The sequence below is a fragment of the Trachemys scripta genome, chromosome 23 (genome assembly GCF_013100865.1).
Source record: "Trachemys scripta elegans isolate TJP31775 chromosome 23, CAS_Tse_1.0, whole genome shotgun sequence".
NCBI lineage: Eukaryota > Metazoa > Chordata > Testudines > Emydidae > Trachemys > Trachemys scripta.
Genome location: NC_048320.1, coordinates 12,260,005 through 12,286,776, shown reverse-complemented (window position 1 = coordinate 12,286,776; position 26,772 = coordinate 12,260,005). Strand labels below are relative to the sequence as shown.

The 26,772-nt window shown below is 46.2% G+C and overlaps 2 protein-coding genes and 1 non-coding gene across 5 annotated transcripts in view; 2 read left to right on the top strand and 1 right to left on the bottom strand.

Annotated features, from left to right (window-relative positions):
• Positions 1-11,420, bottom strand: part of LASP1 (LIM and SH3 protein 1) — a 56,523-nt gene extending 45,103 nt beyond the window's left edge. For 2 of the 3 annotated variants that reach the window (XM_034755698.1, XM_034755699.1), the window contains exons 1-2: positions 11,258-11,419; positions 2,526-2,620 (exon numbers count right to left, since the gene is read on the bottom strand). In XM_034755698.1, coding sequence (XP_034611589.1) covers positions 2,526-2,620; positions 11,258-11,326 — 164 coding nt within the window. In that variant the 5' untranslated portion in view covers positions 11,327-11,419. Of the gene's footprint in view, positions 1-2,525; positions 2,621-11,257 lie in introns of all 3 variants that reach the window. The other variant, XM_034755697.1, reaches the window with a different exon arrangement.
• A 1,647-nt stretch (positions 11,421-13,067) lies between these two features.
• Positions 13,068-13,139, top strand: TRNAC-GCA. Its single transcript has one exon. It is a non-coding gene; the product is annotated as a tRNA-Cys (tRNA).
• A 13,232-nt stretch (positions 13,140-26,371) lies between these two features.
• RPL23 (ribosomal protein L23) overlaps positions 26,372-26,772 on the top strand; it is a 4,576-nt gene continuing 4,175 nt past the window's right edge. The window contains exon 1 of the mRNA XM_034756211.1: positions 26,372-26,501. Coding sequence (XP_034612102.1) covers positions 26,489-26,501 — 13 coding nt within the window. The 5' untranslated portion in view covers positions 26,372-26,488. The remainder of the gene's footprint in view (positions 26,502-26,772) is intronic.

The window sequence follows — 26,772 nt, the reverse complement described above, 5'->3', positions numbered from 1 at the left end:
TGTCAAAACGTAGCTCTTTAGAGCAGCCAGCATCTCGTTATACGAGCATCCAGCTTCTCTAGCCAGAGACAAGATGTTTGGGATGACACTCAGTGCTGAGATCCAGCAGGCATGTCTACTGCTGAACACACATCCTGTCCTGTGGGCCTGTGACAGCCTAGAGCCTTCCAGCTTACCAGCAAGGTCTCCAACTCACAGCTGGGTCACTGATGTGGCCTATGTTAAAATCAGTAACAGAAATTCAAAGTAAGAGCCTGCAGGACCCAGATTTGATGGTATTGAACAGCCAACATCCAGGGCTGGCCATAAATATTCCTTTCTTTGGCCTGCAGAAACTAAGCATATTGGTGCTACAGAAGTTTCCTGTTCTGCCTACACGTTAGAGCCAGAAGTGGAAGGTGCCAGGATACGACCCGTGCATAGCCAGAGAGAGTTAAGTAGCAAGTGACTCATTTCCTCACCTCACTGTAGCAATGCATCTCAGATAATCAGAGCCTATAGAGATTAGGCTCAACGTGCCTGGGAACCAGGAACTGCAGTGGTCCACTCCTAGTTCTGACACCAACTCCTGTGGCCTTGAGCAAGTCACTTAACCTCTGGCTGTTGCCAACACTTTCGGCAAAGATTTTCCTCATTACTACAGTCCACGGGGTTGTCAGTAGTGGGGCGGGGGGGGGAGCACTATGTTAGAGGAGCAACAGCAGCAGGAAGTTTTTGCCAGCACCTGGTGTAGCAAGGCCTGCACCTCAGTTCTACCCTAACCCCACTTGATAGCTCAGGGGGTGGGAGGGGGGGGAAGAATACCCACTTTAATCCTGATTATAAAGTATTTGGTAAACGGAACAGGCTATACAAATTCTAAGCAGTATTAGTTTAACAGCTCTTAGAAAGAGAATTACTTGATATATGTAAAGCAGCAATGAAAAATCCCCTAGTACAAGCTGCTTTATAGTCATTAGACAGACATGTCAAATTAACCATCATAAATTCCTCCCTATGAATTCAACGGGAGTAAGATTGGGCCAATGATGCAGGGGCCGGCTGTATATGGCTACCACTATAACCTTAGAAGTTAACTGATTTCTCTCTATTCATTTAGCTTTTGCACATTGAAACCAGGATGATCAGGCTTGTGTGCACCAGATTCACTCTCCCCTGCAGAGATTTAAAAGTCCAAGACAAAGGGAGATGGAGGATTATGAACAGGAAAAGGGGTTTACAGTAGAACTTTAAATAGGGTTTCGCAAAAGGGTTCACTTTGTTTTGATCCAAAAGATTAATCACTTGTAAGATACAGTGCAGATTAAACACTTTCGGTGCTAATGCTTGCTCATGTTCCATTATGAAGCATCCTGTACTCAAGTCCTCTTAAGAGGAAGAGGACGCTCCCAGGCTACAGAATTAAGTGGCATGACTACAGGAAGAGGAATGGAAAGTCCCTTTTGAGAACAGAAGGATTGAGAATAGGCAGTGATGACCAATCAGAAAGCTAACTTTGTGCCAATCCAGAAGTGACAGTGAACTGAATGGCCTCAGATTGGGGGGGTGGAACTTGTGTATTTGAAGAAAGCCCTGGTAGTAGAAACTCATTTTAAGCATCTTTCTTGTGAAAGCACATACAGTCAGAGCTGTGCTCTGCTTTCAAGTACCTCTCTGCTCTCACTCCTTTATATCCCCACTGTCCCTTTCATCTTTCCCAGGGACTTTCAGTCCCTGTTATCACAGTATCTGAGCACCTCACTCCAGTGTACTTATGACAACATCCTTGTTAAGTAGGGCAGTGCCATTTTCCTACTCATTTTACAGATAGGCAAATTAAGTGACTTGCCAAAGGTCACAGGAAGCCTATGGCAGTGCAGGGAATTGAAACAGGATCTTGAGAGATCCTAACCAGCAACTGGACTATCCTTATTCTTTGCATATCAAGGAGTTATTTCGCACCCCCTGCCCCTACGCTCATCATGGTCCAGACTCCTTCCCTGAAGGCATTTTGCAAACGCCACACAGATCACCATAATGCATCCTTGTGATACATGGGCGAGGGTTCAAACATTCCCCCCCTCCCGCCCCCAAAGTTAGAGCTATCCTGTTCAGAGGTCTTGACTTGACATTTAAGTCAGAGGGGATGTTTGCTTTCCTGTCTGGAGTGCCCCACTGTGGTACAGACGATACTCTAACTGGTCTCGAGTTGTGCGGCTTTGTTTAGAACTTAGAGATGGGACCGGTCTCTAACCCTCACCCCCCCTCAAATAAGAGCGGGGGCATCAAGAATGGCTTTTGGTGCAAGCGTTCTGTGGGAGCAATGGGGAAGCAAATTCCAGCATCAAGAGACCTTAGCCAAGAATGTCCCCTGCATCCGCCGGCATCAGCTTGAACTTCCTGGCAGCTGGGAAGTGTCTAAGTACAAGTTCAAGGTAGCCAGAAACCAAGTCCTACAAAGTTTGGCAGAGCCAGCACAGCCCCTGAATGACACTTCCAGCATGGCACTCTCAAAGGTGTTATTAGAATGAGGAGCAGAGACTTACGCATTGCAATACGGCTTCTTCTCATAGCCCTTGTAGTTTTTCATGTTTAGGGTCATCTTGCAGGTCTCGCAGTGGAAACATGCTTTATGCCAGAACTGCAAATAGACAAAGAACAGTTAACGTGAGACCTCTGCAATTCTAACAGCACATGATTCTGCTCCTCAGAAAGGATGTTCCTCAGAGCAGCAGGTCTGAGCCTCTTTTCTGGAACTCAATGGCTCCTTCAGCTGATACAGGACCCGTCTGAGAGACTTCAAGGAAGAGATTAGATCAAGTGTTCCTACCAGCCTAGGACCCTGGGTTCACGTCAGGGAGACCAGGCATCTTTACATACTAACAGGAAGGGGGGGGGAGAAGAGCTATGGTTTTTAGTATTGTGGTAGCACAGTATGAAATAGTCCCTAACCATGCAGAGTTTACAATACAAATACACAAGACAAAGCAGGAGGCTATAATTTACAGGCAGCGTGAACAATGGTTTCCAAGCTCCATGTTAGTGCCATCTTTAATTTTGTGCCAAGGGGGGCTGTTACTGGGAGGGAGTTTGCTAATCAGAGAGACAAAAGGAAGAAGGCACATTAATGGGAGGGGAGAAAGGAAAGAAAGCAGAGGAAAGGGAGCATGAAGGGAGCAAGGCTGAAGTGAAGCAAGTGAGGGAGGGAAAAAGCGAACAGATTGTCTGGAAGAACAAAAAAAGGAGTGCTAAAGATATAAACTCCGCAGCCCAAAGGTCCCTGCTCCTGGTGCTTGCCTCTGCTCCCACTGGCTAGAGGTATGGCAGCCCCCCCCCTTGCAGCAAGTTTCTTCCCTGAGCTCATATGGTTAGGCAGAGCTACTTGAAACCTGGCAGGGGAACCCTTGCCCCCCTTGGGGGCACCTGGGATCAGCTCCCCTCTTCCCCTCCCCATGGCACAGCTGCACCTGCTGCAGTTGCTTTTCTCTGCTCCTACAAGCAGAGTTTGAGTGGCCCCCTGAAAAAAAAAAAAAAACGGTTCTACTTTCATACCATGGGGAAGCTTTGAACTGGGAAGAGAGAGATAGTAGCTGAATGGAACTTCAGCCTGACAAGGCAGCATTTAGCTAGGCTGAAATCCAGTAGTGAGGCATCTTTGTCTTTCCCCACTTTTATAGGCACCCCATAAGGATACCCCATTTCCCCCACCCAGCAAGAGGCCTGTACTCCAAACATATACAGAGCAGAATGCCAGTCCCAGTTGCTCCTTTACAGACCCCAAATGCACATACTTGCACTTAAATGGAGGCCAGAAAAGACATTCCTTGAAATCCAATCCATGACCCACTTTTCTAATATGCCAACATTACAGGTTATGACATTCAGTGAACACGCATCTACCCTGCCGAAGCATCTCCGAGATGTTAAGGCAGAAGGAAATATTTGCACTCAGAATCTGACTGACGGGACAAGCGTCCCTAAGCTGTAAGGAGTCCTGACAACATTCTACCAACCGTACAGAAACACAATCCAGACTTTCCCCGTGGTAACCTTGAAACCAACACCTAGACCAGGGGTGGCCAACCTGTGGCTCCGGAACCACATGCGGCTCTTCAGAAGTTAATATGCAGCTCCTTGCATGGAGGCCAACTCTGGGGCTGGAGCTACAGGCACAAACCTTTCAATGTGCTAGGGGTGCTCACTGCTCAACCCCCAGCTCTGCCCCAGGTCCTGACCCCACTCCACCCCTTCCCCCAAGGCTCCTGCCCCTTCCCCCCTAGAGCCTCCTGCATGCCATGAAACAGGTGATTGTGGTGGGCAGGAGGCACAGGGAGGGAGGGGGAGGTGCTGATTGGTGGGGCTGCCGGCAGGCAGGAGGTACTGGGGGCGGGAGTGGGGGAGCTGATAGGGGGCTAGACGTACATTGTCAAAGAGCCACAGTAATATTGGTAAATTCTGGCTCCTTCTCAGGCTGGCCACCCCTGACCTAGGCTCCCAGAAAACATCTACAGCTACTAAGTGTAGAAGTTACATGAAGGGGTGCTGCAGAAGAAACCCTCCAGGCCCAGATACTCTGTTCATGCAGTCCCCAGAGGCTTCTCAGTTAGGGCATGGGAATAAAGCCTCCCCACCGGAGCAGAGCCCACCCATGCCAGCAGGAGTTTCATCTGGCATCAGATCACCCTCCTTCCCCACACCCAGAGAAATTCAAGTCATCATGAGGGCTTAAGGCTAGAGACTTGCAAACCTAGGGGAATAACATGGTTTAAGACAAGAGATAAACATAAAAACACAAGAATGGCCGTACTGAGTCAGACCAAAGGTCCATCTAGCCCAGTATCCTGTCTACCGACAGTGGCCAATGCCAGGTGCCCCAGAGGGAGTGAACCTAACAGGCAATGATCAAGTGATCTCTCTCCTGCCATCCATCCCCACCCTCTGACAAACAGAGGCTAGGGACACCATTCCTTACCCATCCTGGCTAATAGCCATTAATGGACTTAACCTCCACGAATTTATCCAGTTCTCTTTTAATCCCTGTTATAGTCCTAACCTCCACAAGCAAGGAGTTCCACAGGTTGACTGTGTGCTGTGTGAAGAACTACTTCCTTTTATTTGTTTTAAACCTGCCGCCCATTAATTTGGTGGCCCCTAATTCTTCTATTATGGGAACAAGTAAATAACTTCTCCTTATTTACTTTCTCCACATCACTCATGATTTTATAGACCTCTATCATATCCCCCCTCAGTCTCCTCTTTTCCAAGCTGAAACAAGCCATGAAAGTCCCCCTTGAGGCTGCATTTCTACAGCCCCTGTCATGCTAAGGAGTGACTGCTAGCTGCATAGCGAAGCTCCCAACCCTGGATAAAAATCCCCAAGCTCTGGGGGGCCAGCTGCTGAATTTGCTACTCTGTTGGGGTGCCAGCAGTAAGCTTCAGAACTCTCCCTGCACCCCTTCTCTTCCACCCTCCCTCCCCCCACACAGAGGTTCAACACAACTGGTGAAACATTTTGGAGATAAAACATGTGTAGACAAGGGCCAAGACGGAGCCTGCGCTACCTGCCCGTGGATACCACACCCAGGTGTATAAACACAGCCGCAGCCCAGCAAAAGAGGGTATGAATCAGCAGGAGCAGAGGGCGGCTGGCTCATTTCAGTTGCTCAGGGCAACATATTTGTCCTTTGCTTGTGTGTCCCCACATGATAATTCATCCACAATAGGCAGGCGTCTGTTCACCTAGGTAGTGGAAGGGGACTTTTTACAGGCCAGTCAGATTTTTTCAGACAACTTTGGCTCCGTGCCCTTGGCAATGGTATAGTCCCATTTCAGCTAGCCTTGTTCTTCCCACACATCCACTATGGGTTTCTATCTTTAACCCTCCCAGAACTTCAGCCTTGTGGAGGAAGAGGAAGGGCATGGATGGTCCAGTGGTCAGGGTGCAACACTTGGACAACTGGGTTTAATTCCCTGTCATCAGGCCTCCTGTGTGACCTTGAAGAAGTGACTTAAGGGCAGAGTTAAAGGCATTTAGCCTTCGGCACCTAGGTACTTTTGAAAACCCCCCTCTGCATACCTTTAAGGCTCTAGCCCTTGGTCTCTGCTCCCCACCTGTACCATGGGAAAAAAACCACAGACCTACTTGACAGGGGTGTTGCTTGGCTTCTCAAACTTTTGTGGCACAATCTCGGAGGTATTTATGATTCCCCTTTAGCCCAGTACCAGAGTGCCTCACGTCTTCAGAGCCAAGCTGGCAGATAACATCACTTAAACGGAGCCTCCTCTCAGAGGAATGCCCAGCCTTCAGCAGCCAGAGGGGATTGAGAACTCCTTCCTAGCTCGCATGGTTTGGGGAGATCACCCAGCCAGCTTTCCACAACAGGCATCAGCTGTATCTAAACAGATGCAGAGGAGCTGGGCTTGGGCAGTATTCTCCCAGCCAGAGCGCACTGAATGCTCCTCCTCACATCAAACAGATTGCAACACAGTTTTGTTTACCCGGGCACTGCTGCAATAATCCACTGCAGGAGAAGAGACTAGAACAATCCAAAGAGCTTACACTAGCATGGGAAGAGAGCAACCCCACACTGGTCACCTATGCCAGGCATACATTATCAACCCCTCACCCTCTAGCCCAGGGGTCGGCAACCTTTCAGCAGTGGTGTGCCGAGTCTTCATTTATTCACTCTAATTTAAGGTTTCATGTGCCAGTAATACATTTTAATGGTTTTAGAAGGTCTCTATGTCTACATACAATAGTTTTGTTAAACATTTAAAAAACCTTATTTACTTTATAATATATAAGAAGCTTCATTTAAAAGTAAGTTAAAATGCAGAGCCCCCCAGACCAGTGGCCAGGACACGGGCAGTGTGAGTGCCACTGAAAAAATCAGCTCACGTGCTGCCTTTGGCACGCGTGCCATAGGTTGCCTATCCCTGCTCTAGCCAAACAGGCCAGGGGATTCCCACAAAGCAGCCATATTCCTGTGCAATCCTCCAACTCCCCCACTCCTCACCCCTAGGAGCGGATTCTAGCTACTGCTGCATTGTCCAGCTCACTCCACAGCCAGCCTGAGGTTTGGTAAGAAGTCTAGCCTGCCAGGACAGGTCCCAAAGCAGGCTGTGTCTGCATCCTAAAGAAGAGGGCTACTGCAATTTGCTACTTCTCCAACGGTTAGGGCATGGCTACACTCGCACTCCAAAGCGCTCCCGCGGCAGCGCTTTGGAGTGCGAGTGTGGTCGCGACGCCACCTCCGAGGGGATTAGCTTACAGCGCTGGGAGCACGGCTCGTGGCACTGTTTACACCGGTGTTTTTTCACACCCCTGAGCGAGAAAGTTGCAGCGCTGTAATGGGCCAGTGCAGCCATACTCTTAGTAAGTTGTGCTTGTTGCCCAGGCCACACTTGTACATGTGAAGTATCTACTCCTCAAGTCAATTACAGTTAGTGGCAAAAAGATCTCAGCTGCGCTGAGGGAAGCTTAGCATCACAGGTATCACCACTGGCCCTTACGCGACTAAAGCCTCAAGTAATGCGTTAATATACCGCCGCGAAACTATTTCGGAAACACCACATGCTACTTCAGTCAGCCTGTTTGAAATATTCTGAACTCAGAGCGCAGACAGGTTCTTGGTCTGCTTTTTTAATCCATTAGAATGAAATCTAAAAAAAGTCAGAACCATGAAGTCACCTGACACCAGCTTTTTCGTGGGTTTATTAACTTAGCAATTACAGCCACAACCGCTAGACCAGACACCACTTGCTCCAGTTATGAGACACACACAGGACATAGATCATTTCCACAACGGATGTTACAGCCTCCTCACACGACATTTTATCTGAAGAGCTGATAGGAGTCCATGAAGAAGGGGGCGGGGAAAATATGCCACAACTGCCACACACAATATGTTCTCCCTGAAGCCTCAACTGATTGTCACCTAGAGAATTTTGACTCAGTTACCTTGTCAATACCAGTAAAGCCCTGATCCAAACAGAATAGTTCCCCCCGCCCCACCTGCTGAGCCCTTAGTGCTTAGATTCTCACGTCTCCAATTTTCACAATGCAGATTTAGAGACAAATTGCTTTTTCCTCATTTCCTTGGAGCTGCCAGGTATGGCTCAGAATTGGAGTGCTTAGTACAGCGGAGGTGCAGAATCCATTCTACTAAAGCACCTACATTTTGAGCATAAGAACGGCCATACTGGGTCAGACCAAAGGTCCACCAAGCCCAGTCCTCTGACAGTGGCCAGTAGCAGATGCCCCGGCAGGTTATCATCAAGTGATCCATCCCCTGTTGCCCATTCCCAGCTTCTGGCAAACAGAGGCTAGGGACACCATTCCTGCCCATCCTGGCTAATAGATTCATGGAGGAAAGATCCATCAATGGCTATCTAGCTCCCTTTTGAACCCCGTTATAGTCTTGGCCTTCACAACATCCTCTGGCAAAGAGTTCCACTGTTTGACAGTGCATTGCATGAAAAAAATACTTCTGTGTGTTTTAAACCTGCTACCTATTAATTTCATTTGGTGGCCCCTTGTTCTTGTATTATGAGAAGGAGTAAATAACACTTCCTTATTTATTTTCCTCTATACCACTCATGATTTTATAGACCTCTATCATATCCCCCCTTAGTTGCCTCTTTTCCAAGCTGAAAAGTCCCAGTCTTATTAATCTCTCCTCATATGGAAGCTGTTCCATACCCCCCCCCCTCCCCAATTATTTTTGTTGCCCTTTTCTGAACTTTTTCCAATTCCATTTTTTTTTTTTTGAGATGGGGCAACCACATCAGCATGCAGTATTCAAGGTGTGGGTGTACCATGGATTTATATAGAGGTAATATGATTTTTTTTCTGTCTTATTATCTACCCCTTCGACGATTCCCAACATTCTGTTCACTTTGGCTGCCACTGCACATTGAGTGGATGATTTCAGAGAACTCTCCGCAATGACTCCAAGATCTTTCTTGATCAGGAATAGCTAATTTAGACCCCATCATTGTATGTGTATAGTTGGGATGATGTTTTCCAATGTGAATTACTTTGCATTTATCAACATTAAATTTCATCTGCCATTTTGTTACCCAGTTTTGTGAGATCAGGATGCAGGAGAAAAGAATCAAGGTGCACTGGGATGGCTCCTGGTGAAACCTAATGGTCCTTTCCTACATGCCTCTGCTCCCCAGAAGCCCCTCAGCCTTCATCTTTAGTGCTGCTGCTGGAACTGAACCAAAGCAAGCACCTGGTTGTGCTCAGACTTTCTGCCCCCGTCACTCAGACCTGCTCAGCGTAGAGTTAAACTAGGTGGACATTCAGACACAGGATTTCCAAAAAAGGTGAGTGGGTGAGGTTTGTAGCAGATGACCGCTTACATCAGGCCAGCCATTGAGGGGCAGCATTAAAGGATCACCATAGATACTGCTAGAACACCCTACATCAAGGTCAGCATCAGTTGTGCTGGCATGGGAATTTTCAATTGCCAGCTCAGAGGAAATTGTTGTCAACTGAGCTAAAACAGCACCCACGGATGCAGGATGCACAGTAGAAGTAGGAATGAAAAATCCTTTTAGTTACAACTCACACAGGCACCGTTGCTCTGCCTGCATTGCATATTTAAGTCCAATAAGGACTCTAGAAAACACAGCCACTACACAATCAAGACCCAATACAATGGGGTTTGGGCCACAGACGTTCTTTAGGTCAGCTTTAAAAGAATGATTCATGAAATAGGAAGAAAGCAACATCATGTGTTAAAAATGTGAGCAACAGGGTCCATTGTGACTCAGGAATGCTGTAGCTAAAACATCTGCATTCTCCAAGCTGCTCCTTTAGGCCCTAAACTGGTCATCCCAGGACCCTACAGGGGTGGTGGGGGGAGTGGAAAAGAGGGTGGAGAAACCCACAGCAGCACACGATAGTTTATCCACAAAAAGGGGACCCATTAGAGCTGATGGAAGACTTTTCTGGGCCAGTGACAAACAAACAGATTCCAATAACCAGACGACCCTTTGAGTTCTCAATGGAGAATCAACAGTATTAGAGCTTTACTGAGCTCTCCAGCCCTGGTATAACACACACAGAATCCAGTCACCACTAGTATCAGTTGTGATTATTTATTTAATAAAAAGAGGAATTTGCCCTTTTAAAAAAGCCTATGAAACTGACATTAAAAGACAAGGTATTCAGATACTACTGGTGATGAAGCCATGCAAGAATCTATATAGAATATATTTAAATCTGGAGCAGAACAGAAATATGAATTGGAACCGAAAAGTGAAAAACCCATCTAACTTAAAACAGATGAGGGGCTCTCAACTTCAAGGGGAAGCATTAACTGTTTCTTTCCATTTTATCTGTTTGGACACCCAGCTGCACTCCTAACACAGGAAGAAGAAAAAAAAAAAAAAGAAGAAAAACCAGAACAGTGACTACCGTTTCCTTTGCTACTTGCCTTGATGTTCAGAAATGACTTTCTTAAATTATGAAAAAGCAGTATCTGGACATTACAGTCTACTGGCCTTTGCTTTTTTAAGCAGGCTCTTAGGAGAGCCTAATGAACTAAGTTGGTCTAATTCAGTGTGTCATTTCCAGACCAACTCTTCTGACCTTCAAACATTCTTGCAAGAATTTGCCTGGAAAGAAGTCAGATTCAGTAAATCCCTGTGCCAGATTCAGCCATTCTGCAGTTTGGTTTTTTTTACAGAGAAGCTAGGAAGATGTTTTTGTATCCAGCTATGAACTTGTTCTTCCAAGAAGGGAAGAGATCTGGGCTGGAATCAGACTTTTTTTTTTTTTTTTTTTTTTAAATTCAAGCGACACCCACAGACTCGGCAGAAAGTTGAGCACAATCTCCCATGCCCTAAAGCGAAAGGGGAAGGTTGTATCCTGGGGCGTGTATTAGCAGCTAGGGTGGGGGGAGGGAAGAGAAGATAAGGGGCCTGCAACTGTGACACACACTACTGAAGTGCATCATCTTATGCACCCCCTCCCCAATCCCCCTTTCCCAAACCCTCCTCCCCCCCAATCCCCTTCCCCAAACCCTCCTCCCCCAAACCCCCTTCCCTTCCTCCCCAATCCCAATCCCCTTCCCCAAACCCTCCTCCCCCAATCCCCCTTCCCCCCAAACCCTCCTTTTCCCCCAATCCCCTGCATTCAGCCCACCGCCCAAAAAGCCTAGAGTCCCCTCCAACTCACCCCCTGCCCCCCGGACGCCCCAAAGACCGAGCACCCCCACAAAGCCCCCCCCCCAGGGGAACGTGTCCCCCCCCCGCGGCTCCTCACCTTGTCCAGGCAGTTCACCTTCTCGGTGGGGTAGACGATCTTGCCGCAGCGGGCGCAGTTGGGGTTCATGGCCGGGCTCGGTCCGTCGCTCGCTCCCCGGGCGGCTGCAGCGGGCTCTGGCCTCCGCCTCCGCCGCGGCGCCCCTAATAAACACGGGGAGGGGCCGCGGGGGCGCGCTCGGGGGAGGGGCCGGGCCGGGAGCGCGCGGAGGGAACTGGGCGGCCGCGGGGGCGCGCCGTAGCGGGGGGTGGGGGGGGGGCGCTGCAGGCACACGCGACTCCTCCCCCTCACACACACACACACACCTCCACACTCACACACACACACAGCTCTCCGAGTCCACTCAGCCCCCGCATAGACACCGGGCACACTCACCCACACTCCTCCACACTCACACACAAACACCTCCACACACACACATACTGCCACACACACACACACAGCTCTCCGAGTCCACTCAGTCCCTGCATAGACACCGGGCACACTCACCCACACTCCTCCACACTCACACACAAACACCTCCACACACACACATACTGACACACACACACACACAGCTCTCCGAGTCCACTCAGTCCCTGCATAGACACCGGGCACATTCACCCACACCCCTACACACACACACACACACACACACACACACAGCTCTTCGAGTCCACTCAGCCCCCGCATAGACACCAGGCACACTCACCCACACACCTCCACGCTGCCACACTCAAATACACACTCCCACCACACATCTCCACACAGACACACTCACACACACACACACACACACACACACACACACATCTCCACACAGACACACCCGGCATGCACACACCACACATCTCCACACTGTCACACTCCCATGCACACCACACCCACACTGCCACAGTCATATACACAACCCCACCACACATCTCCACACAGACACACTCATACACACCACACATCTACACACACACAGACACATCTCCACACAGTCACACTCATATGCACCGGACACACTCACCCCCACCACTCATCTATTCACACGAGCCCCCCATAGTCACACTCATACCCCCCACCTCTACATAGAAACAACAAATCTCCACATACCGTCCCACTCCCACCTCATTCCCCATCCAAACACACCCCCCACACATGTACACATGCAGCCAGACACAAAACTTCACACACTGGACACCTCTTCACCCAGTCCCACTCACATAGGCATCTCCACATATTCACACACACACATACACACACACACTCCAGAATCACACGCACCCAACACACTATCTCCACATACAGACATAGAATCATAGAATATCAGGGTTGGAGGAGATCTCAGGAGGTATCTAGTCCAATCCCCTGCTCAAAGCAGGACCAACACCAAGTAAATCAACCATACCCCACACCACAACTCACCCACCTTCCACACCCACCCTGAATACATCTCCACATATAGTCACACATGTGCCATACGTCTCCACACACCAGCACACTCCAACACACCACATACCATACAACCAGCCCACATCCCCAGACCCATTCACACCCAAAACCTCACTCATCAGCCACACACATCCCTTTTCTGTAAATCTAACACACACACACACACACCTCCCTCTGTGTAAGTTGAACACAACTTCTCACACAAACACACACACTCCTCCCTTCTCATGGTGAAAGACTCACACACTTAATATTCACATACAACTCTCTTCTGACAGTGCATGACTAACACACTCAATACACACACACACCCTTCCTCCACTACCTAGAGATTGTTGACGCCAATCTGGTCGTATTCAAAAACCCTTTTAGACAAACTGAACTCGACAACGGGGGTATAGCTCAGTGGTAGAGCATTTGACTGCAGATCAAGAGGTCCCTGGTTCAAATCCGGGTGCCCCCTTGAAAGATTTTTGTGAATTCTTATTTTTAATCCTATTTAGGGTAAAGCATCATTTTTGCACGTATTGAGCAAAAGAAAAAAACTAAACCTATAGTTTCTACTGCAAAAATTATTTAACGTCCATGAGTCAGTTACTGCTGCAGACAGGCCTTTTCAACTTTCCTTTTTGCCCAGTAGAGGGGGTATGGCACAATGACAGAGTATTTGCCTAGTATTGTAAAGAAATGTAGTTAAAATTCTACAGGAGAATGTAAGGAGAGCAAGGAGTGTAAGGAGAGCAGTTTTTTATTATTATAAAAAATAAGCTGTCTAGTGCCACAAATTTCCACAGCACTTTACAAGCACAGAGTAATGCGATTTCTATTTATATAATTTGTGTATCAGTCAGGAGGACCATATCTTGCATGCTCAAGACAATTGGCTAAATTATCCAATCATAATTTCTTTCTATTAGCTTGCTTAGCCACAGCTCTGGAGGTTTCTGCTTCAAATTGACATGTTATTTGCCGTAAACCCCTTTGAATTCCAGAACTGAGCTGTTTGGAAGTGTGAAATATAGATGCAAAAATTAGCATTTCATTCATGACTAAAATGAACCAGCTAGGACCCACCAAAATCGGACCCATTCCTCTGAACCACATTACATTTTGGGAATTAGGATCATATGAGACCCAGAACCCCTGGTTTTGTGATTCCCAACCAAAGCCCCCATTAGCCAACCTTTATCAAAACCCCAATCAGTTTAAAATAGTCCACTTTCAGCAAGGTTTTTGTTTTTGTATGATAGCCTTCTATATAATAGCAGCATTGAATGGACACAGCAAAACTTCACACAAAGATAAGTGGAGGTTCCTCAGCATGAAATACCTTATTGTAATGAATTTTGTGGGCTTGTCCATGAGAAACAGCTGTGTAACGAACTGGCAGGTGCACACACCCATATATACACACACATATCATCGCCCACTACTGGATGGAATCCAGACTGGTCATGCATCATAGGACCTGTACTGCTAACAGCTGATGGAGATGCTCACTGGCAGGCTATGGTTTTGAAGCAGGAGTATTCAAGTTCGATCCTTGTTACTGCTGTGAATCTTGGAGTGCCCACGGTAGCAAGGGTGACCAGATAGCAAGTGTAAAATATCCGGACGGGGTGGAGGGTAATAGGTGCCTATATACGAAAAAGCCCCCAAAATCAGGACTGTCCCTATAAAATCAGGACATCTGGTCATTCTACATGGTATGCAGCAAGAGTGACTACTCCGAAGTCCTAGTTAGCTATGAGTTTGTTACAATATTAGCCTTGCCTGCCATACATTGCCTTTTGTATGTCAGTTTTCCATATCCATGATCATATGGCATCAATCCTCCATTGCATAAATGTACATTTACAAGTTTTGTGCACCTGCTGACACAGCAGCGACAGCATGATACCTGTTGCATCCAGGTCTCATGGAGTCAATCTCATAAAAAGTTGGCAACGTTTGTCTTTTGTTCTCCCATAAGGATGGGAGGAGGCAGAGTCACCAAAAAAATTCAATCTTGTGCAAATGTGTCTAACCCCGGATTTAGCATTAAATAAATAAGTATCGTTAATTCTGTGCTGGTGAAGGGGTACCAGCCTACCGACCTTACAAGCATACCAGGGTCACTGCTCTACCAACATTCCATGTTCCCTAACCTGTACTATCTAACCAGGCCTATCAACAGCTTTATAAAATCCTAAATTACAGTGGTATCAATATACACGCTAACAGCTCAGGACTCTAGCAACACAGGAGGAAATTAATCAAATTACAAAATGAGGTGATGGATATACACTCTTTGCTCCATAGTGAGATTGTCAGTCATGAAACTTAATTTGTTTTGTGGGGTTTGGACTGAGATCGGGCTTAAATATTTGAAACTGTGTACTCAAAGGTTAGGCAGTGTCTCCAGTAGTAATTCAATACTGCTTTCTGGAAAATAAGTATTTAATTGACTGCTTATGCAATGAGATCTTCAGGGGGATAGAAAACGTAAAGATTTTGTATATATTTGTAAAGCGCCATGTACTCGGATAACATCAGATAAGTGTTTTGTAATAATAACACTATTATTAAATGGACTTTAGCAGAAGAGAAATACTCCAATGTTCCAATATTTGATTAAGAATTTAATCATCTCTTTTTCAAAGCCTGATGCATGTACTACCTAAAACCTCTGTGAATTCTGACAAGCCCTGCTAAATATCAACGACAAAGCAAAAAACATGCTAGGGCCTGAAATTAGTGTTATGAAATACTGAATGATTGATCATTAAAATAGCCCATTAATAAGAGCTTAGTTAGCAATTAACCACGCTTTCTTACAAGTCCTGCCTTCTTGCAATTTTTGCTTTAATTGAAATAAATAAAATCACAACAAACTTCTATAAGATTTTATAATTGCTAACTTCATAATGATTAAATCGGGGTTGTTTAATTTCTCATAAATAGAACATCTGTACAGATATTGGAGTTTAGCTGTGCAAGGGTGGTTGATTTCATTAATCATTAGATGTGTAGTTTCAACTTTGAGCAATTACTGTAAGAGAAAGAGACAGAATTCTATAGTACTTTCAATACAGCAAAAGCAACTTATGTACCCTAGGAGCAGATGGAGGGCATCTAGAGTTGAACCATGGACTACTTGAGCTGTAGTTATATATACTACCCTTGAACCATAGCTCATATCCAAAGTCGGTTTTATTTTACCAGCTATGATTGTGGAATGACTGATGTTAAAGCGACATCATGGTCTGAATTTACACTGATTTTTTTTCCAAGGGGGAAGTGAACTGGAGTCTGAAAACAACAAGCAAAGGTGGTGCACATCTGAATCACAGAAGAGTATGAGCTGCTAGAGTAAAATGCTTTGCCACCTACATGGACCTAAGCAAAGAGAAATCTATGTAGTCATCATTTAGAACTGTATCAAAAGCCCATTGAAGTTAATGGAAGTTTTTCCTCTGCCGTGCATACAATGACAAGTAGAAGTGTCAAATTGTTACTCTATAACTTGAATTTCCGACTGTAGCAAACAAGCTGTCTGTGCACCTGATTCAGTTTCCAAATAGTCATGTTCACACATGCAACCGTTCCTTCAAATCCTTTTTCATTTATTTACAATCATTTGGAGAGCCATGAAACAGGCTACTGGACAAAAATACTAATCTCCAGCTCCAAGAAGCTGTGGGAGTATAATGTGGTGACAGAACAAGAGCTGCTGGATTTAAATACATCTGCCCTCTGTGTGTGATTATGTGTTACGGTTTCTTTAAATTAAAGTTATTCGAGTGAATGGTGCTGAATATATACTTCAAGCAATTTAGATGAATATATTACAAATACCTATAAAAGAAAATATACGGCCCTTTTGTCAGTGAGATAAATATACAGATATTCAGTGACATCCATGAGTCTAATATTCTCGCTTTTCTAAACAGATTTTCAAAGCCAACCCCTATTTCTTGAAGGACGCTGATTGCTATTCTGAGACAGGCTTTAATGCCAGCGATGTACACTCGCATCAAGCCAGGCCACACGCAGCTTGTTCATTTCAAGATTCTGCTCAAAAATTGACTTCCCCCTTTTTTAACCCCCCAGAGGGCTTGATCTGGCCTACTTCAAATACCGTCCTGTCTCTTATCACCTAGCCCGACATGCCCCAAACCTTTAAAAGCAGCTTAACAAGGCCAGGTGGGCCCCTCCTTTACCCCCAAAGACAGGAACCACTGCTCTCCACACACTCCCCACCTAATCCTTTGTGACTACCTAGGGGGCACACCCCACACTGCGGGAAGCTCTGGGCCTTCTTCTCTCTGTACATAACCTCCCTGCTGTTAGAGCAAGAGCCTTCTTCTCTACAGCACCTGTCATCTGAAACATGCTGCATCTCTCCACTTCGTCAACTCAGATATCTCCTGAAAGCAAGATCTTTTATTCCATGTCTCTTCATTTCTTGGGCTTTCTACTAGTAATACANGAAAGCAAGATCTTTTATTCCATGTCTCTTCATTTCTTGGGCTTTCTACTAGTAATACATTATTTTCATCAGCCTTGTAAAATTTTACTCATCAACATCTTCATGGCAAAGGGCAAGTAAATTCTGTAGCGGGGCCAGTACATTTCCATTACTGTTTCGGAAGCATGATGTAATTACGTAATAGCCTTCTGGGGGGCGGTTCACATGCAAGGCACTATACAAAATGGACTTGCATGGCCAATAGCAACTGAGCCATAGGCCAATGCATCAAAACCAAAATAAATTACACTCAAACTTAAAACTAAATCCAGAATTTTAAAATATGAGACTACATATAAATACATATGAAAAAAACAGAACCCAATTAAACCACATGCAATCACTTTGCCACTTGCCTTTCCCTTATTTTAGTGGCTGACCATGCCAATAGGGTAATCGCTCAGATCACAGATATACTGTCAGTTCCTAATAAATGTTCTATTTTCTGAGAAAAAGGCATCCAGGTCAAAACCACGGAAAGCCATTTTGAGCTCAAGTGGCAATACAAATTACAATATAATAAATAATGGGGCATGTTTTCCAGAGCCACATGGACAGAGGCATTTATATTTCTCAATGCCAATATATCAGCCTTCTGAGTAAGCTGTCTCCATAGATTGAAAAAGGACAGCTACAAAGGCCCTACTTAACTTGTTATTGCACAAACGTATCTGGCTTACCCATGAGTCTTTTTAACAAGGGGGAACCCAGGTGACATATTTATAATGGAAACAACTTCCATGTCTAGGTGCTTAGTAATGACTTCTAATCTCGGTTTGATTAGGGATTTCACATTTTTAAACTTAAATCTAATCATTTTCCAATTCTGAGAAACCTAGTGAATGCAAAGAATTTTGAATATACTCTAACCAAGGAAGTTTATGTGAAAAAACCCTGCTGGGCTGTTCCTCTAAGCATAGCCTTGGCAAATGTTGTGGATGCATACCATGAACGCGAAGCCAACAATTTATATCACAGAAACTCGCTTGGGCGGTGTTACATTATATTTCTCCCAGTTGTTACAAACCACATGTTTATTGTCAGTGGTTATTTTTGCGGCCATGAAATGGCAAGATATTTGTTTGCTACTGAAGGAATTATTTGAAACATATATTTCCCATTATTAACTTTCAAGCCGTCAAGATACTTTGGTAGAGTTGTATACAGGGAGGGCTCGAACGGCAGGATAGTTGAACTATTACACCAGGGGTAGGCAACCTATGGCACGCGTGCCACAGGTGGCACGTGAGCCGATTTTCAGTGGCACTCACACTGCCTGGGTCCTGGCCACCGGTCCGGGGGGCTCTACATTTTAATTTAATTTTAAATGAAGCTTCTTAAAACATTTTAAAAACCTTATTTACTTTACATACAGTAATAGTTTAGTTATATATTATAGACTTAGAGAAAGAGACCTTCTAAAAATGTTAAAATGTATGACTGGCACGCGAACCCTTAAATTAGAGTGAATAAATGAAGACTCGGGACCCCACTTCTGAAAGGTTGCCGACCCCTGTATTACACTCAGTATCACTTGTAGTTCCATCCTAAAATTAGGTTTAAATACTCCCAGAATAAATTAAAATCATTTACTGCCATTTGATGAAAATGTCTTTCACATTGTGGCGCAATTGCTTTGAGATTCACAAAATCAGGGCTGAAATATAAGAATATTAAGGGGAAAAAATGCGCACGAGTTAATCCATTCTGATTAATTAAAAAACTCAGGCACAACCCTCCTTGTCTTTTCAGCCCCAAATTGACCAGTGATTTTTGGATCCCTTTAAAAACGGCTCAGGGGGGTATCTGGAGTTGAACCAAAGACTGCTTGATCTGCAGTCAAATGTTCGACCACCAGCTATACCTCTCCAGCTTGGAGAAGAGGGGGTTCCATGGAAAAAAAATTCCCACCAGGAACTGTGACATTCTGGGCCTAATCATTCATATATCGCAAATATGCTGCATCCAGCATGTAGCAGTGAAGAAATCAAAATAAAAAACAACAGTTTATTGTTATGAATCCTGGCTTACTGGAGGTGCCCCTTATGGGTAAACCTGTGAAATGCTTCTAACATCAGCACCTCTCTGTGCATGCGGGATGCTTCTTAACCGCTCTCTTCTCTCTTCTGGGCTTGTCTCTGACCAAAAAGGTGGGTTTTTTACTGTGGGATAATCCACCTGTATTAGCTGTCTTGCTGTACAAAAAAAAAAAAAAAAACACCGGGGAGGCAAGGGGCTCTAGTTTTATTGCAAGATAAACGAGGCGAGAAAACCCCCACGAGAGGGTATAACCGCTGGGGTTGCCTAGCTACCTCATAGGATCCTCACGCTTTTTACCACCCATTGAACCCCCCCCACACACCCTTTTAAGCAGCAAAAGACAGAGTCTGCAGCACCACAAGTGCCTTGTCTCCATGTAGGATTTCACAGTGAGCCTGGCTGGAAGACAGAGCCCCAGGGGGCAAGCCGCAGATCCCCCGATGAGCCTCCTGCTCCAAGCGGCTCCTTCTCTCCCAGAAGGCCCCCCCACCCAGGACATAGGGTCATATACAAAGATCTGATCATGCGCCCCCTGCTGGACACTCACCAGGCTGTAGTGTTTGGCTCACATAGGCTCTTCTAAGCCCACCGAGTCTGAGCAGTATGTAGGTTTTCCCTCTGGCCTCTCGGGCTCCCTCCTTGGCTAGATTCCCTGTCTAGTACTCCTCAAAAGTGAGACCCTGTGGTCCAGGTGGTCTCTGCCCCCAGATCTGTACTAACCCTACCAGTTTCCCCAGCCTCGCTTTTCCCAGCACTCCCCCCAAAAAGCTGCTCTGGTTTACAGTCTAACCCTCTGGGGCAGTGGTTCTCAACCTAGTTACCGTCGTGGGCCGCATATGCAGCTCTCTGTGTGTTATGTGGGCCGCATCCATACAATATATATACTGCCCGTATGGTTCTGAGGATGTCACATGGGTCACAGCTGCGTGCTGACTGGGCCGCGAGCAGGCCGCAGGTTGAGAACCACTGCTCTGGGGACATGTGACTGTTACAACAAGGATCTCAGAAGCTTTGCAAAGTAACTTCTTAAACACACACACACGTTATTAATAAAGAACACATAAAACCCTTCCAGCTCTATGCACAAATCCGCATTCAAACCACTCCCCCAGTGTCCTCCCAACACCAAGAACCCTGTGGGTTTTGATCAGTCCTTTGAGAATCCCAAGACCCTTCTCTTCTTCTGCTCAGACTTTAGGCCTAGTCTTCTTAGTGTGTTCAGGTCCCATGGTCAAAAGGCTCCCCTGGGGTCAGAGATTTTTGTACAGTAGCTTCGAACACCTCTCCTCTTGTTCTTCTGGGGCATTTCCACAGCCCTCCGGCGGACACTATGGGGAGAAGAAACAGTTTCCAATCTCTTTAGCATAGGCACTGTATTGCCAGGTCAGTTATTCCCACTTAACACCTCCTTTGATTGTTTGCAGTGTTGTTGTAGCCATTTTGGTCCCAAGTTATGAGAGAGATGCAGTGGGGGAGGTGATAGCTTTTTATTGGACCAACTTCTGCTGGTGGAAGAGAAAACCTTGAAAGCTTGTGAAACAGAGGTTGGTCCAGTAAAAGACATTACCTCACCCACCTTGTCTCTCTCGACGTCTTTGATTGTCCTGTAGCTGCTTCCAGACAGGGTGTGTGAAATGTGACATGGTCCCTCCCGGTCAGCACGTGATGGATTCAAGACACACCGAGGATTAGAGTTATACATAGCAATAGCGTTCATGAAATCAGTCAGAATTCGTAAGTTTTATAAAGGCCAAAAGGAACCATTAGATCATCCAATCTCACCTCCTCTATGTCACAGGCCATTAATTTTCACCCAGTCCCAGACACCCAAAAACTTTAGTTAGACCACAGCATTTCAGTTCCTAGGAAACAAAAGTGTATTTGAGGAAGAGAACAAAGAGACCCTTAGCCTTGAACTAGGGACTACTACTTAAATTGAAATCACAGATAGGGTGACCAGATGTCCCGATTTTATAGGGACAGTCCCGATTTTGGGGTCTTTTTCTTATATAGGCTCCTATTACCCCCCACTCCCGTCCCAGTTTTTCACATTTGCTGTCTGGTCACCCTAATCACAGGTTCTACGTCCTCTGTATAAACAGATCACTGCCAAAACTGTCACAACATATACTCACTCTTTCCCTCCTATTGCCATCCTGGGGCCTGTTTTCTCTCCACCCCTCCCCCTTACCATACAACATCAATAACTCTGTTAACCTTGATGACAGCTACTTGTATTCTGCCAGCGAATAATCAGGCCCAGACATCAGGCTGGCCTATATGAGGGACATTGTGCAGAGTTATCCCACTGGGGTTAGCAATATTGGGAAACCAAGTGTAGATGGAGCATCTACATGTTAAGCACTGTACTGCTTAGACCTGCCCCGCATGGGGTTAGACAATATGATGCTGGTAGCTTGGCCCCATGTCTTCACTGCCTTGTAACAGTAGAGCTAAAGGGAGGCAGATTATCTATTGAAGACCATCCTCCCATTATCTTCCCATTTTGGGGACAAGCATGTGCATTGTCGCTCTCCTTTCATTTGACAAAAACAACGAGGAGTCCTTGTGGCACCTTAGAGACTAGCAAATTTATTTGGGCATAACCTTCCGTGGGCTACAGCCCACTTCATCAGATGCATGCAGTGAAAAATACAGGAGCAGGTATTTTTCACTTCATGCATCTGATGAAGTGGGTTCTAGCCCACGAAAGATTATGTCCAAATAAATGTATTAGTCTCTAAGGTGCCACAAGGACTCCTCATTGTTTTTGCTGATACAGACTAACACGGCTACTCCTCTGAAACCTTTCATTTGACACACTCCCAGTGTGAGATCCTGGGCTCTTCATCCACCAAACCCACCCACTTTGTTATTGAAGGCGAACATCTCTCCGCCGCTCTCACAATGAATAGCAGTGAAACAGCCCTTACTGTGAGACTAAAGTAAAACAATGATTAAAAGGGATTCATTACTGTCACTCTTTCCCTTGTTAATTTCAATGAAAGATAAAATACAGCATGGAGAGACTGTTAATGAACTCGAGTGACTTTACAAGGGAATGCTGCTCTTATTTACTATTAAGCTACATTTATTTGGTCTTTCTAAATCACACTGCAATTTGCACCGAGGTAGCACCCACCCAGGTGGCAAGAAACCTTTTGAGCTACACACATGCTCTATCCCTGACATACAGTCCCGCTGCAAGGGCTAATGTGAGGTACGCTGCCCAAACCCTACTTGTTAGAGCTTGTATGTTACTTCTAGCACTTTTCTCTGCTCAAATTACAGAATCTGTGATTCTACCTGAGCAAATCAAAATCCATAGTTAGGGTTAGTGGAAAAAGAGCAAAAAAGAAAAATCTAATTGATATGAATTGTAAAAAAGAATTATAATCTTAATTTGAATTTTTTCCCCCACCAGGCCCAACTGTGGATTTTGGTTTGGTTGTGAGTATTCACAGCAATGGGGACCTAAATCAAATGTAATGGGAAAAATTCAAAGAAAATGAACATTATTGTTTAGTTTTGAACTGAAAAATGGAATTGCAGTTTTTCAGGGTTTTTTATCTTAATTTTTAAATGATTGTTTTAAGGCGGATGGTTTAAATCCCTCTCCCTCCTGTATGCATATGTAGAGGGTGGTATGTTACACTATACCTAGGGTTAGGGCATGTAAATTATAATCAGGAGTCAGGACCCCTCTGTACTATTTGCAGTTATGCATCAGATGTGATCTGTGAAAGATTTACTGTGCCTTGGTTTCCCCAAAGGCGAGAGTAGGACAACAAGATCTATCTCATAAGGATGTTGTCTGGCTTTATTCACCAACACCTTAAAGCACTTTCAGTTCCTCAGATGAAAGATATTACAGTCTGTCCAGAGAAACAGCTATGGGAAAAGGGCTACTGTCAATACAACCTATGTGCGCTGGAGTGAAAAAGATTATTGCCACACTCCCATAATACATAAAAGTCAGAATTTTTATTTAAAAATTACACCTGAGATTTCCAAAAAGGTGTTGAAAGATATTTTGAAACAGCAACCCTTTGAGCTGCAAATAAAAAGTTGGTCTAAGCCAATTTATTGGCCTGCTAAATTCCAGCAGTGTTTAAAAGACTGGTGAACAAAGTCAGCTCTTTGCAAAGACTGGTCTGTATGCAAAAATTACACTAAAGATGTGGCGTGACACTTGTGTGAGTTTGGGTATAGACACTCTTATAGTGGTTTAGATCTGGCTTTTATTTGGTCTTGTTCTTACTTTTTCCTCAAGGAAACGGCAGTGGAATGAATAAAAACAGAGCAAAGACTTCAGGGTTTGGCTCAATATTGCGCAGAATTTATATGAAGATTTTCCTTTTCCAAACTCTTTACAAAGATTACATAATTCTCTAAATAGTCTCATTCCCACCCAGTTTCCCTTGTCTGTGAAAATGACAGCCAAGTGGCTAACAGTGTTGCCAGCTTTCACAATTTTAGCACAAGTCTCATGACATTTGATGTTTTTCTCAAAGCCCCAGCTGCTGGAGTCAGGTTATTACTTGAAAATCTCGGCCTTCATTTCAACAAAAAGTAATTGGAGCCCTCATGGCTGCAGGGAAAAGCCTGAAAATGTAAACCTTAAATGTTCCTACACCAGAGGTGAAATAAAGAGAATTCCAAATTTAATATTAAAAACCAAATAATGTCTCTGTGCCATAGGGTATGTCTACACTAGAAACACAACAACGGCACAGCTGCAGTGCTGTAGCTAGACCCCTGTAGTGTTGTAATATAGACACTAACTGCAGCAAAGACAGGAGTTCTTCTGTCCCTGTAGTAAATCCACCTTTCTGAGAGGCCGGAGCTAGGTTGATGGAAGAATTAGAATTCTTCCATCTACTTAGCGGTGTCTACACTGGGATTTAAGTCACCTTAATTCCATCGCACAGGGGGTGAATTTTTTTACAGCCCTGAGCGATGTAGCTAAGCCAGCTTAATTTTGTGGTGTAGGCCTGTCCCCAGTTTTCACATCTATGAAGTGTGGCTGCATGGGCGGCGGGTATCACAGGCCGGGGGAGGCTAAGCCCCCCCAAATAGCCCAGCGTAGCCCCACCCATGCTCCACCTCCACACCCCTTCCGGCTTCCTGTTCTTTGACCCTGCCTGGGGCCAGTGCTCGCACTGCTCGGTGCTCCAGGGCTGGCGGGCGCGCTGGGGCTGGGGGCGCTGGGGCCATGCCATCCATCTGGTGCTCCGGGGCTGGGGAGGCTGGAGCAGAGGGGCTGGGGCTGTGCCGCCCACACAGCGTTCTGGGGTTGGCGGCACTTGGGTGGCCCAGGACTTGGGTTGGGGGGCTGGTGGTCAAGGTGAGGGGTCTCTGGGCTCCGATGGGGGAGGGGAGGGGCAGGGCCTTGGGCAGAAGGGGTGGGGCCAGAGGCTAGCCTCCTCCAATGGGCGGTTCATGCGCCGCTCATGTGCGGCTGCCACCTTTGTAAAGTGCTTTGAGATCTGCTGAAGAAAAGTGCTATATAAGTCAAAAAAAATATTATTACTTGAACCCATAGCAACGTCAAAGCCCTGTGTTTATGACCTTGCTGCCTACTAGCGTGGCCACTCACACAGTCCCAGAAGACTGGACGTTCCAGGAACTTCAGGCAACGGTGTGGACCTGCCCCCCACTGGCATGACCTCATGTGCCATTTAGAAGAATGCGCCGCTCTGCCCCTGCTGGCGTGACAGTATCCACACCGTGTGTGCAACATCATGCCAGCGCAGGTGGACCAGCGTGCTCTTCAAAATGGCACCCCCCATCAAATACCGATTTTGTCACTGTACCAGAAGGGGACAAACCTTAGAAAAGCAGGACTGACTGTCTGAAAACATGAAGGACCTGCGTCCTGCCTTAGAACTGAATGAGAGGTTACAAATTCCGCATTGTTACTTCACTCAGCAGGCTTCTGGATGGGAAGATGCGATTGGAGGAGGCAGGGCTGGGAAGAGAAAAGGCTTCTTTCAAAACAAATCTATTTGATAATTAACAAAACTGCAAAGTGAATTCTGAAAACCCCCAAAAAGGGCTTCTTTACAATCCGTCATCCCTAAGTATATTGCAGTTATTTAGGGCCAGATTTCATCCAGCTCCTGCAATACAAAAGTCTGCATTGTGGAAAAAAATCTGTTTTTCTGAGCTACTGACATTTCGCTCTGCAGGAACCAAATGTAGTTTTGATTGTATCTAGTCTCAGTTTTGATGCTCTGATAGATGTCATTTCCCCCCCTGTGATTATTTACCTTCTTTGGCAAGATTCTCTATTTTCTCTCTGAGGGTTTAATTTAAGTCAGCTCCAGTTAATTTCCAACTCATATCCTGCAAGAGGAGTGCCACAGCCTTAGCTGTGACCGTCTCAAAATTGGGTTGAAGTTGTAAGGCATGCAGATCTGCTGCACTCGATTAGGCCAGCAACTCAGATACTGAAACAAGTAGTGCTGCATGTCGTGATTTAATCGGCAGAGCCTTGAAAGGATACAAAATTTGTATCCGCATCCAATCCGCAAACATAGTCGACGATATAAAGCGGATATCCACAGATTTGCAGGGTTCTATTAATAGGGTGGGTGCCTGCCTCTGAACTGATGCCCAGAGGGAATTGGGAGAGGGAGGTTTTTCTGTCATTACACCGGCATTGGATGAAGGTAGGGTGACCAGATGTCCTGATTTTATAGGGACAGTCCTGATATTTGGGGCTTTTTCTTATATAGGTGCCTATTACTCCCCACCCCTGTCCTGATTTTTCACCCTTGCTATCTGGTCACCCTAGATGAAGGGGTGTTTGGATGGCAATAAAACTGAGGTCCTGCCCACCCCAAAGCACTTTATATCAGAGCAAGGTTGTTATCCCAGGTGCCCTGGCCAAACTCCAATGCTGGGAGGATTTTCCTTTGCAAATGCCCCCCTCCTCCATCAACCTACCACCAACCCACCCTCTAGTGCCTGTGCCACGTGTGCTTGGTGGGCTAACGCTCTTACATAAATCGGCTGCAGTTCCCCACTTGCCTCCATAGGTGGCACTGTGGTGCACTGAGACGACCAGCGACTCCAGAGACCAGAGCGCCATTCCTTATCACGTGATGAGGGACCAGGGCGTAACTGTGTCACGTGTCGAGGGAGGTCCTCGCCTCCTTGCCGTCGTGTGACGTAGCAGGCCGTGCGCCGTGCGGGAACTAATATCCCGGCATCCTTTGCGCCGCTCTTTCTCTTTTTTTTTTTTTTCGGGCCCCAAGATGTCCAAGCGAGGTGAGGCCTAGCGAGAGCGGCTCCCGCTCGGGGCGGGGAGAATCCGTCGCCATCCTCCGGCCCCACGGGTCACGCGGCTCCGGGACCCGGGGGGATGGACTAGGGGGAGCCCGGACTCCCTTCGGGGCCGGGTCTGAGGGAGGGAGAGAAGCGGGGATAGGCCCGCTGGGGACGGGGACTGGCGGGTCCCGCTGACGGGGTGGAGGAGCCCGGGCCTTGGAGGGGGTGCGGAGGTTTGAGGCTGAGAAGGAGCGGGAGGGCCTAGAGGCAC